We start from the raw sequence: 11,810 nt of genomic DNA, 5'->3' as shown, positions 1-11,810 counted from the left end.
TCATCTTTCTCTTTATTCAAACAGCTTTTAATTTTATCAGCTTTATACTTAATTCTGCTTTTCTGTTCCTGAAGTCTCAAGGGTTATCCAGCCCTTTGAACTGATTTCTGACATGCTCTGTGGGAGGTACAGTGCCTATCTGGAGGGCTTGTGAGATGAAAGGTCTCTTACACCCTTTTTCCAGGTGGGCTGTAATACACAGAAGTTCATGGCTATGTGGGAAGTCAGTGACAGAGCTGGGAATTATCTCAAGTCCTAATGTCCAAGCCAGAAATAAGAGAAGTCAAACTACCATTTATTCCTCAGGTGCAGTAGATCTTAAAATGTAATTCTGAGCTCTGAATTCTCCTGTAAAACCAAACAACTGCTAGGCTTAGCCTAAATCCTGTTATTTTGGCACTTTTTTTAAGGATCCAACTTAAGTTTTCAAAACAAACCTCAACTTGGGGGGAGGGGGGGAACACCAAACCTCTTTCTCAATTCTTTCAGCTTCCCATTGTCTCACCACAACACAGCTCTCCATAAAACACTGCACACTGTTTTCTGTTTCTAATGGTGAGAGCAAAGTCAGTACCAGGGTTGTAGGCATACACAAGATGCTTGCTGGAAAGGTGCACTTCTCAGAGTTGCTTCCCCCTGTGAATTCCAGAGTAAGGAAGGTCCTGCCTAAACCCTTTCATGTATGCTCAATATTTTAGTTGTTGCAGTATCTATTCCAGGTGTTCATTGTAGGGTTGAAACAGGGATATTTGGACAATTCACAGAAATTTCTCACAACAGTTCTGTGGACTTTATACTTTGGATAGTTTTAAAATTTTGGCTTTCCATGAATGTGTGATTTAAGGATTTGAGAACTCCATGAACACCTATGTATTGAAGACAGTTTTCTGTAGTTCTCAGTCTGGAATACACACACACACACATATGAGACATCCCTTTTACAAATAACTAACCTAAAAGGAGATTCCTTTTCCTTTAGCTTTCTGCCAGGCAAAAGGCTTTGCTGACCCCATTCTCTGCTGGATTTTCCCTACTGACACACCAAGAAAAACAAAAGGGCCCTCTGGACCATCTGAAACAGTGGAGGTAGCTGCAGTTGTCTCAGATCTGAGTGTGACCTGCAAAGCCTTGCTCCTGGGGAGGATGCAGCAGAACAATGTCACCCTTGTTTGCACTCATTTAAATCAGTGCCCGGAGTCTTTCCTTCCCCCTGTGCAGCACGTCCCTCGCACAGGCTCACAAAGGGCTGTATTCATCAGTGAGCAGCAACTACTTGTAATCCTTTCGAAAGACAACAGGCTGTGCCAGCTCTACCAAGGCTTGTCTTAAAGGGTTCATCCTTCCTTGCTCACGCAGGCCCGGGGCTGTCTCGGCTGACTCCTGTGCATGCAGATGGGTTTGAGGGTCTAAGGACCAACTGGGGTGGGTTCCATGGGGTGGGAAAGGGCTCCCTGGGTCAGCAAGTCCTGCTGAAGCAGTACATCCCCTGTGGGAGCTCCATGACTTCCATCCTGGGAGCTGTTTGGTTTTGTGCCCGCACTCCTCCCACGGACAAGCTGCCGCACAACCTCGCTGCTCTGGATGGGGCAAACCTTCTTTGTATTTCCAGCCTCAGTTTATTCATGGCCAGTTTGCTCCCATTTGTTGCCATGCCAGCGCTGGCCATTAGCTTAAATAGCTCTCCCTGGCGCTGGATTTATTCATCTCGGTGTGTTTGTAGGGAGCAAGCAGCTCCTGGCAGCTTTCACTTCACGAGGGCAAGATCGAAGCTGCTTTAGTTCTCGTCTTACAGAGAGGCGATGCTCAGTCCTCAGTCTTCCCTGTTACCCTGCTCTTCTCTTGGGCTAAACTGAATTCACCTGCCCTGAGTCTTCCCAGGACAGGCCGGGAGGGATGATTGCAGCTGGGACATCACAGCCTGGCTGAGCCCAGATGCTGAGGATGCAGCTGCAAAAGCAAAGACTGAGCCAGCCACAGCAGTGAAATCGAGTAGGGAGGGGAGAGCTCCCAGCAGACTTGGGCTGGAGGAAAAATTGATTGTGGTAGTGATGTGAAAACACTGCAACATAAAAAAGCCGACACATGTTTAATTAACTCTTGTCAGTCGACCTTAATGTAGAGAGCAGGGCTGCTCTGCCTTTCCTCGTCTCCCTTCAACAGCGCATCTCTGTGTTCTCTGTCCTGTCCTATGTCCTCCCCTGTGTCTGTCCCATCTCTCCTCCTGCCGCTCTCCCTTCTTGCTTGCTTTCTGAAAAAAAGTTTCACAGTCCCATTTGGACTGGACTGGGAGGCTGGTCAGAGCTTAGCAAGGTGATTGCTTTCCCAAAAGTCATCCCTAGCAGCCACCAAATGCTCTGAAGGCAGCTAAGGAAGAGCTTTAAACAGGTTTAAATTGCTAGCTGTGCTTATAAGCTGCCAAGGGCTCTGTGCGGGCTCCTGTTTGCCAGTAAATTCCCTCCTACTCTCACCAGAATCCAGAGGTCCCCAGGGTGTTCCCTGAAACTTTGGCTCAAACCAAACGCATGACTGAAAATTATTGGATTACACTCAAGCAAGCAAAGGCCATCTCTTCTAGCACACATGCATACAAGAACAAGCTCAGTTCCTGAAATTCAGACCCCTAATCCAAACTCGGCCCCGTCAGATTTGACAAGTTGAATCAGCTTTTCTCAAATTCCTCCTGTCTCCCCGTCTTGCGTTCCCTCTCATGAAGCCCAGCAAGAGCCAACCCCCAGTGGAGGTGGTTTCTGTAGCAACTCTAAAAGTCACCCTTTGGATGATCCTAGAACTGCACATCTTCCTCCCATCGAAAGGACCAGGCACTTTAAGCAAAGAGATAATGGACAATCATAAATTGCTGTATGTTGCAGTAGTCCCTGTCGCTGCCTGGGAGATGCATTTGTCACCTAGCAACGACATAAGGTGATGAGGAAATAACAGATTTTTAATCTAATGGCCATGAGTTAACATCTATCAGAGAGCAGCCTCCCAAGTCCACTGATGAGGTGGATATAATTGATTGAGGAGGCAAGAGATACCAAACTTTTCATCAGTAAGTGGATGAGGAGGACGGAGCAGGGGTTACCTTTCATGTATGTATATACGTATGTGTGTATATATATCCTCATGGGAGGAATGACAAAAAGCCTAGAAAAATCCCTCAGACCGGAGATAACCCTCGGACACAAAGCTACCCAGAAGGTGAGTCTCTTGGTATTGCAAAACCCCGAAGGCAGCAATGTCACAGTAGGCAGGGAGCGAGCAGGAGGTGTTGCAGCCTGACGTGGGTTTCAGTGTAGAGCTCCTCTGGGCTTTCAGTGTCAGGTCCTGGCTGGCTTAGAGCAAGTGCTGGGGCTCTCGATGATATTCCTGTATTCAAGCCGCTCAGTAGATCACAGACAGGGAGAGTTTTCCTGCTGAAGCAGCAGCTCTTTTCAGTATCGGGATCACCCCTCAAGGAAAAGACAGCACTGTTTGTGGACCCTCTCTTAGCCAGCTCGCTCTCCTCCCAACATCATTACCGAGAATACAGGGACAGGCTCCACAAATTGCCACCACTACTTGAAACCTCTGTATGGTGCCAACCAGCAGAAAACTTCAAAGTTTGCCTTTAGGCCAGGAAGCTGAGCAGTGGCAGAATTCAATTCTTCCCTTTTTCTTCTAGAAATAGACTGAGAACAGACGCTATGCATTATTTTTCAGTACCAGGAGCTCATTTTGGTACCTGCCCCCCAAAATACTGGGGATGATCCATTTGGTAGCTCTAAATTGGAAGTACCCTGGGTGCTGGTGAGAGGGAAGTAATTGTGAGAGGAAGAAATCTGAAATTAGTTCACTGATGGATGATCTCTTTGAAGCCTGAAATTGTAAGAGCCACAAGGTTCCCAGCAAGGCTGTGCACATTTTTATACTGCAGGAGCTTTTTCTTTTGAGAAAACAGCTAAGAAATTGGTTTGGCAATTTACTGTTGAACAAAACTGAAAAGGATTGGCCTGAACCAGGACACCAACATGTTCAGACCGTTTATATTGTGTAGCACATGCACTCAGCAACATGATGAGAGATGCTTTCTCAGAGGGCATCGTTTCAGAGACTTGCCTTTAATTAGCAGTGAGCTGAAAGTAAACATTTAAGAACAGCAGGGTTTGGATTGGGTTTATGCAAAATTTAACAATAAATAACAAACCTGGGTTGAGTATGCGTATCACAGTTGGTTAGACTTCTTGACCTTTTAGTTGAAGCAAAGCCACAGAGGTATATCTCAAGAGCAGCTTAGCTTTGTCAATCATTACTGAAGTAATGGCATCACAACATAATGCTTAACTTCTGGAGGGATGGCTAAACGTATTCACGGCAACACCCTTTGTGTTAAATCTGGAAGAACCGTAGTTAATGGTGCGTTTCAGCCACAGGCTGTAAACTTCAGTGACAATCTATTACTGACTGCTGAACAAACTAGGATCGTCCGTTCTGCGGTGATCAGAGCAAACCATCTTCCACTCCCGTTTAACTACGTCATCAGGATGTATCCATTAGGATCAAATCGGTCCTCATATTGTGCAAGGAAATTTTGTATCTGTTATGAGAGCCATTGGGGATGTGTGTTTTTTCGGATGCGTTTTCCTAGCAAACCAACCGGCAGCTGCGTAATAGCAGTAGAGGTGCCGGTGGTGGTTGTCTCAGGCTGGGAAGGGTTTCCTTCATCCTTGGTGCACGTTTGAGGTGGTAGGCACAGTGCATAGGAGATGGTTGGAGGTCGCTCTGCTTTTTCTGTAATGCCAGAACTGCAGCTGAAGGCAACATGTAGTGAAAGCATGGTCTCACAGTATGGTCTTCAGTGATTCTTTATTTGTAGCAGATCCTGTTAAATACAGCCGTGGGTTAATATGGAACTAAGCTTCATCAACAGGAATTTGTGAACAGCTATGAAAATACCGAAACAACTGCAAGGTGCTGACCTTAAACTAGTGTTCCTTTAACTTCTAGCAACTGTTTGAGTGTGTCCATGCAAACCCGAATTAATTCCCTGGCTAGCGGTAGTTTCTGAAGCGCAGGAAGCCATTGGGTAACGTGTTCTCTGGCTGAAGGCACAATGTGCAGTGAAATTTTAAAAGCTCCAAATTACAGAGGGTAAAACACTGCTGCACACAAAACTCTTCCCATGTTTCTCCTGCTCATGATGCAGAGACGTGGAGCTTTGTGTTTCACTTCATGGATCACAGGAACTGGAGTTCTGTGTTTAACCTTCTTCCAGGTAACCAAACCCTTCACTGGGACCCGGCTGATTTTAGGGGTTTTGTGATGGGAAGATTTCAACTTTTATAGAATTTAGTCATCAGACCTTTTTATTTTTTTGGGAAGAATTTTGTGAGGACCTGATGGATTTGGGGAGGATTTAATGTTCGCAACAATTCCAATTAATGCAGAGAAAACATGACTGCCTTAACCCTTTATTCTGTCTATGGCTATTGAAATGGAAGAGCATGGGTCTTCAGCAGCACAGGTGGGTGTTTGGCTGCATTGATAGATTACTGCCTCAGAGCAGATGCACTTTGCTGCAGTTTAACCACAATAAGGTAGCTCTGCCGAGGTAGTTTGAAGGATGATAAAAGAGAGTCCAGAAGTTGTCACTCAGCCATGAAGAATACTCAGGGTACACGTAATCACAGCAATCGGCTGTCTGTTTTTGACATGTTATTCTAATCATCAGTTGAAGTGCAAAAAAAGAAAAATATTCTGCACCAGGGTGCATGTGTGACATGGCAAATTAGCTCAGTTTTAAAAGGACACGTCTGGAAGAGTTGAAGCTTCTGTCTTTTTCTCTATTCCTCATTTAGGTTTCAACCGCTCATGAAATTTCATAGATAATGTTTTATATGAAAGACTTATTATACCTAAAGACCTCTGGTGAAAATAGGGACTGAAAGGCAGTGTGTGCACAGGATCAGACACGTTATAGAGATTTGTGGGGTGATTTCTTGCTGTTTACAGTGACAGAAACTTTGTACAACAAAATCCTTACAAAGAAGTCCTGATAATTAGAGATGTAATATGAGATCTCTCAATTATACATATTTGATACAAATTTCTAATACAGAACAGAGCTTTCCATTTTGACTCAAAGAAAGTCAGAAATCTCTATGTGTTTTGGATATACGCAGAAGGAAATCCAAAGTAAAGTAATGATTTACGAATTACATTCTAATAGTTTTCCCCAAGAAATAAATCTGAATTCTTCCATCTTGCTCATTCTTCTTCCCAGTGTTATTGCAATTCTATACCTGATCTGAAGTTTTTTGTAGCAAATTTGGACAAGTGTTATAACACACCTAACACAAGTCAGCCAAAAATTGTATTGAATTTGATTCAGTCATAGTGATGAACCACTCCGGTTACTTTTCACCCAGATAATCTGAAACTGAGGCTAAGATCAACAAGGCTTGCAAAAATAAACTTGCTTGAGAGGAGAGTAGAAAATATACCTGAAAAACAAGTTTCAGGTTCACATATTTGCAATACCTGAAACCTGACTCTGGGAATGATGTTCCACTACTATCTGAAAAGAGGAAAATGCTGGGGAGAGCACACGTCTGGCCAAAACAGCTCCAATTTACAGCTACGTTCACAATTAGCTACTGGAAAATGAGCTACAGAGCAAGAATTTGGTCACGGGACATTTTCAGCAGACATTTCTGAATAGCAAAGCCCAGTTCTGTAAACAGGTCTCTGACACCTGCTTGTGTCTCCCGGCTCTCGTCCTTCCCTCTTTCACATCAAAAGAAATGCTTTCCCCTTGGCCTAGCTTTCATCTGCAAACTATTGAATTAATCGAGCTCTCTGCAAGGTTATCCGCCGGTTTCGATACGGGCTAGCTCAGACCGGAGACGCACAGAGGAGAGGGCTCAGCCCTGCGGTCCCTAGGGAGAGGTCTGGTTTTCGTCCCTGCAGGAGCCAGCACCTGTACGGCTCTTCCTCTCCAACTTCCCACTCTAAGATCAGTAATTATACTGGTACGTTATAAAAAAACAACACATATCTGCCCTCTCTGATTTACACGTGTGTTTTCAGTTAGCAGACTCTGAGTCGGACTGTGAGCTTGGCAAGAGGTGAGTGTGGCTCTCTGTTTTCTCACCCGCGGCTGCTCCCACGCCGGGCTCTTTCGGGGATGCTGTGCTCCTGCCCAGCGCACTGACTCGGCAGAGGAACGAGGGCTTCCAGGAAAGGGCCGTTTAGTTTTTCTTCCAAAAGAGGAGAGGGAGGCTGGCAACCCTTTGGGTTTTCAGCAAAAACAGTGGTGGCAGGTGCCAGTGTTTAAAGGCAAACCAGTCGCATGCTGCTTTGTACCTCATCTGCATCTGCTCCCATCTACATAGAGAAACTTTTAATAGGGTTCACTTGATGGAGGAAAACTTCTTAATCCTCTGCTTGCTGATGATGCTTTTCTTCGTGTTGGTAGATGTGCATTGGAGCCGGTACGGTCCCCTCATGCTGGACTAAAAGTTCCTTTTATTTTTCCCTTGATAGGTGTGTTGGGCAAAGCGATGCAAACTTTAGCAGCTGGTATGTGTGGTAAGTTTCAGATTTGCTTTAGAAGGAAAAACTGGCAAATAATATCCTTTGATGGATATATAGAGAGAAAGGCATTAAGAGAGACTGATAGCTGGAGAGCATTGCTCCTGGGCTGTCCCTGTGTTCTGTCTTTACTGACTAATGGGAATCATTTATCCATATCCTCCTCACTGTACGCTGACAACTGAGCTGGGCAAAACTGATGAATGATTTCAGGGAGAAATGTTTGAATTTCCAGCCAGCACTTGGCGCTGAGCACTCAGCACTGAGACATTGGTTTCCGGGGACTTTGATCATGTCCAGTACGCTGACGGGGAAACCGCAACATTTAACAGCTATTTGCAAAAGATGTTAATGAATATGTTAATTTGAAGACACGCAGCCATCTGTCGGTGCTGCCCGCAGATGGTGATGGTACTGTTCCTCCCCTGTTGCCTCTGCCTCAGGTTCCTGATGTTGTTTTTCCTGGCCTTGCTCCTGTCCTGTGGGATCTGCTGCTGCCTGCAGTGCTGGCTGAGACGGCGGAGCTGCCTCCCCCACCGACGCACCCTGGCTGTCTTTGCACTCAGCAGCTCAGATGCCTCTTGCGGTTAGTCTTCTCCCTACCTGCGGCAAGGTCCTGCTGGCCCCCGGTGGGCTTCTCTGTGGCCCATCCATAGCCCAGTAAGAGGCAGCCAGGCTTGAGTGGGAGCCGGGCTGCAGCCGGGTGCTGTATTTCTGGTGAACAGAGGGGTGCCCAGCTTGGGCATCCTGGGGGGATGTTCAGACCATGGACTGGAGGGCTTAAGCAAGCCACGTCCTCTTTTCCCCAGCTATACCTTCAGCTGTACTCAGTGCTCTCCCTGTGTCCCAAAGGTGCCTAGTTGGGGCTTGGCCATGCTAACACTGGAGTTGTGTGGGACCTTCTCTTTGGTGCCAGGGCACTCAGCTACCCGACATACTCAGCCATGGGCACTGCCTGGGGTCGGGCAGCCCTCTCCAACATGTGGTCTGAATTTCTCACTCAGGCAAGACCGCACCAGTCTACTTGAGCCACCCCAGCAGGCAGCTGACTGGCTGATACACCCTGGGGTCCATCAAAAAGTTGCCTTGGTGGGTGCTGTTCATGGTGGTAGCCACCCTCAGCATTGCCCCAGGAGCACCCGCTTTTGAGGACTGGGCTATAATGACTATGTGTAGCACCCAGCACTGACCTGGGGGATTGCCAGCAGCATCAGCAGGCTGGGCCAGGCAACAGTCCCTCCAAGAAGAATAAAGCTAATTCTGTCATTAGGGTAAGCCCTTCCCAGAGGAGGTATTGCCTGCTTTCTGGGTGGTCATGAACAGTGTCTCCACAGGGAGGACCCACCCTAAACCCACCCAAATTCCTCTGTTCTCACGTCTTGCATCTGGAGTTTGTGGCGAGAGGCTTTGTGATGCCATGCTTCAAAAATTACATCCATGGTTTTCTTGTTTCCAAGTGGTTTGACTGCTTCTCCCAGGTTCACACCTCTGACCCCCATGCTCGCTCTTCATGCCTGTCTACTGAACTGTTTCGGCTCTGCTTTTTTCCAGCAAGTGAAGCTCCTCAGTGCCCGCTCTCTGGATCTCCGAGCCCCTGCATGACTGCGGAGATGTCCTCTTCTCCTGCTCCACGGTTCAGCATTGGGGGCACTGACTTGCCTCCATCCTATGAGGATATTATGAAGGAAAACAAGCTCTAGATGCCATGTGTTGGCTTTCTGTGATTCCACTTGGTTCATTGGAGATCTTCCATTATGCTACAGTAGTGTGAGATCAAATCAGCCCTTTCCACAGGCTGGCCGAGAGACTGAAAAGCAGTACATATTTCATCTGAACCTAAAAGGGGAGACAAAATGCAACAGAATAAATGCCAAAAGCATGTGTTGAATCTGTCACAGGAGCTCAGCTTGACATTTTGATAGGGCTCTGGATTTCGAGAAGCTCCCTCAAATGTCTGTCTGTATTCGGTGTTTCTGGCTCAGCCTTCAGATTTATCTCTCTAATGCTGCTCAAGTTGGTGCAACCCTGTGTGTTTTAGGACCGAGTGTTGATAAATGACCTGATAGTTACTTCTCAAACTTGGGCTGCCTCCCTCACTCGGCACAGTGCCAACAAACACCCTCTGGCAAAGTCATGTTGTTCTAATACATTGTAATGCAATCATGCCACTCTGTGATGAAGGATCATTTGCCACATTTGAAATATTTAGCACAGCATATCAGATTTGTCTAGTGCAAAAGGCAGATTTATGGCCGGGGAAGGAAAGCAAGAGATGGGGATTATGGGGGGAATAGGCAGCGGCAGGAGCTGGCTACAGAACATGAAGAAAAGTGAGTTTGCTCATTTAAGCTGTTCTTAATTTCATGGTGACTGTCCCCAGCTACTCTTGCCCTAGCATTGCAGACCTACCAGCTTTGAATGGCCCAGGACCCACATGGCAGTTCCCCACAGACACGAATTATGGGATTAGGTATTTGGTGCTTAGGTACAGAAATTTATTAGGATAAAGAATGCCATTTTCTTTGAGGTGACCACTGCAGACAGGATGGGAAGAGACCTCAAGAAGACCACCTTACACCCAAGCAGGATCAGCCATTCCTAGGAGGTATTAGCCTGCCTCGTTCTCAAATTACAGAGGCGAATTTCCCCCTTAGTGGGATTCCAGATGAAAGCAAAGATTTCCTTTGTTTGTCATGGGCAGGTCACTGAAGGCTGGATTCAGTCTGCCTGACCTTTCCACCTCTGCTGTCTCAATGGTGAGGGCTGGGGGCTGCAATCAGACGCCTCTTGATGCAGAAGGTAAATGTCACACCTAGTGCTGTGCATCACGTGCCCAGAGAGCCACGAGCTCACAGTCAAAGTGGGCAGCTGGGTCCATCTTAGGTACCCCAGAAGATTAATGGAAACCCACAGCCTACCTCGTGGAGCAGCTCCCCACCTGTAGAGTGGGGTTAGTACCAGTTCCCCTGCTCAGGAAGGAAACTGGGAAAATAAATCCACTAAAGGTATGAAGTGCTCACATATTCTCATAATGAGGCTATATACGTACCTTCGCTAGATAAAGAATTATAGCATATTTTGAGAGACAAATTCTCTGCCAGCACCACCACAAATTATCTCCATAAAATCTTATTTTAGAAGCAGCTTTAATGTTTGACTCTTGCGTGAAGGAAATAAATGTTACTGTAGCAAAATGAATGTTTGTGCCAGCAGGCTAAAATATTACAGGGTATATTAATAAGGAAAATTAGCAAGTACGGACAGCCAGTGGAGAAGTCGAGCAATTCCTGAGTGTCCTTTCGCTGGCTGAATTTAGTAAGAATTGTAGGTAATCAGCACCTCTCAGGATCAGACCTGTTATATACATAACTGCTTCCACTACTCAACCCCTTCAATTTATGCCCTGAAGCATGAGATTTGATTATGTTTGTCACTTCAGCTTGCGTTGCCTGCTAGTGGGCATTAAATCAGTCATCACTTCTTTCCCACCTACATACTGCTTTTGCTTCAGTGACCCCTTTGTGGAAGTGAACTCCACAGGTTGTCTGCATTATAAGCTGCATAAAACATTGCCTTCTCCTGCTTATTAATTGCTTGGCTCTAAATAAATCGCTGCCTTTAATTTCATTGAATGTCACCTTCTAATCAGATGGCTGGAGAGGCTAACAAGCAAGGACTGCTCTGGTTTCAATGCCTCCATCACTCTGCATCCCTATTTCACAAGGTCCAGTAAGCAGCACTCATTACCGAGGCGGTAAATCCTTCCCCAGCCACCCAACAGAGGGCAAGCGAGGCTTTCAGCAACGCGCCCAGGAGGCTGCTGCTCTTGGAGAAACATTCGTGGGAAACAGGTTTGTGTTTCCGTGCTGCTAGCGTGCATTCAAGTGCATTCAGCTTCATGTTTGGGGTGCTTTAATTATTCACAAGAGGAATAAAATTATTCCATCAAAATTGCTGCAAGTGGCTTATAGTAGAGAAAGCTACTGGCTGTCACAAAATTAGGCTTCAGCTGGACCCATCTGCAAAAAGAGTTCGTGTAGGGTTGCTTAGGGGGGGGCATAAACCCCCTTGCTGCTGGCTTGGGATGGGGAAGGAGAGCACCCTGAGAGGGGGCTCAGGGGGCACTGCCCAGGTCCTTGGCTTCCTGATCACTGAAATGGAGAAAAGGATGGATTCCTTCCTTCTACAAACGTATTTGGGATGGCCCTAGCGACCTACCATTGCCTACGAAAGCTGCT

At 46.4% G+C, this 11,810-nt stretch overlaps 1 protein-coding gene across 1 annotated transcript; it reads left to right on the top strand.

The window, feature by feature from the left end:
- The first annotated feature begins 5,161 nt into the window (after positions 1–5,161).
- TMEM207 (transmembrane protein 207) lies at positions 5,162–9,272 on the top strand. The gene is made up of 5 exons (XM_075509101.1): positions 5,162–5,254; positions 7,069–7,106; positions 7,525–7,569; positions 8,016–8,158; positions 9,124–9,272. Exons 1-5 carry the CDS (start codon positions 5,162–5,164, stop codon positions 9,270–9,272), a joined length of 468 nt encoding a protein of 155 aa, XP_075365216.1.
- Positions 9,273–11,810: the final 2,538 nt, after the last annotated feature.

This window comes from Mycteria americana, chromosome 7 (assembly GCF_035582795.1).
Source record: "Mycteria americana isolate JAX WOST 10 ecotype Jacksonville Zoo and Gardens chromosome 7, USCA_MyAme_1.0, whole genome shotgun sequence".
NCBI classification, from domain to species: Eukaryota; Metazoa; Chordata; class Aves; order Ciconiiformes; family Ciconiidae; genus Mycteria; species Mycteria americana.
The sequence above is the reverse complement of the archived record's forward strand: the minus strand, read 5'-3'. Positions and strand labels throughout refer to the sequence as shown.

Coding starts and splice junctions, on each gene's coding strand:
- TMEM207 (XM_075509101.1), top strand. CDS start 5,162: ATGTTTCTCCTGCTCATGATGCAGAGACGTGGAGCTTTGTGTTTCACT. Junction 7,107..7,524: donor GACTGTGAGCTTGGCAAGAG/GTGAGTGTGGCT, acceptor TTCCCTTGATAG/GTGTGTTGGGCAAAGCGATG. Junction 8,159..9,123: donor CAGCTCAGATGCCTCTTGCG/GTTAGTCTTCTC, acceptor GCTTTTTTCCAG/CAAGTGAAGCTCCTCAGTGC.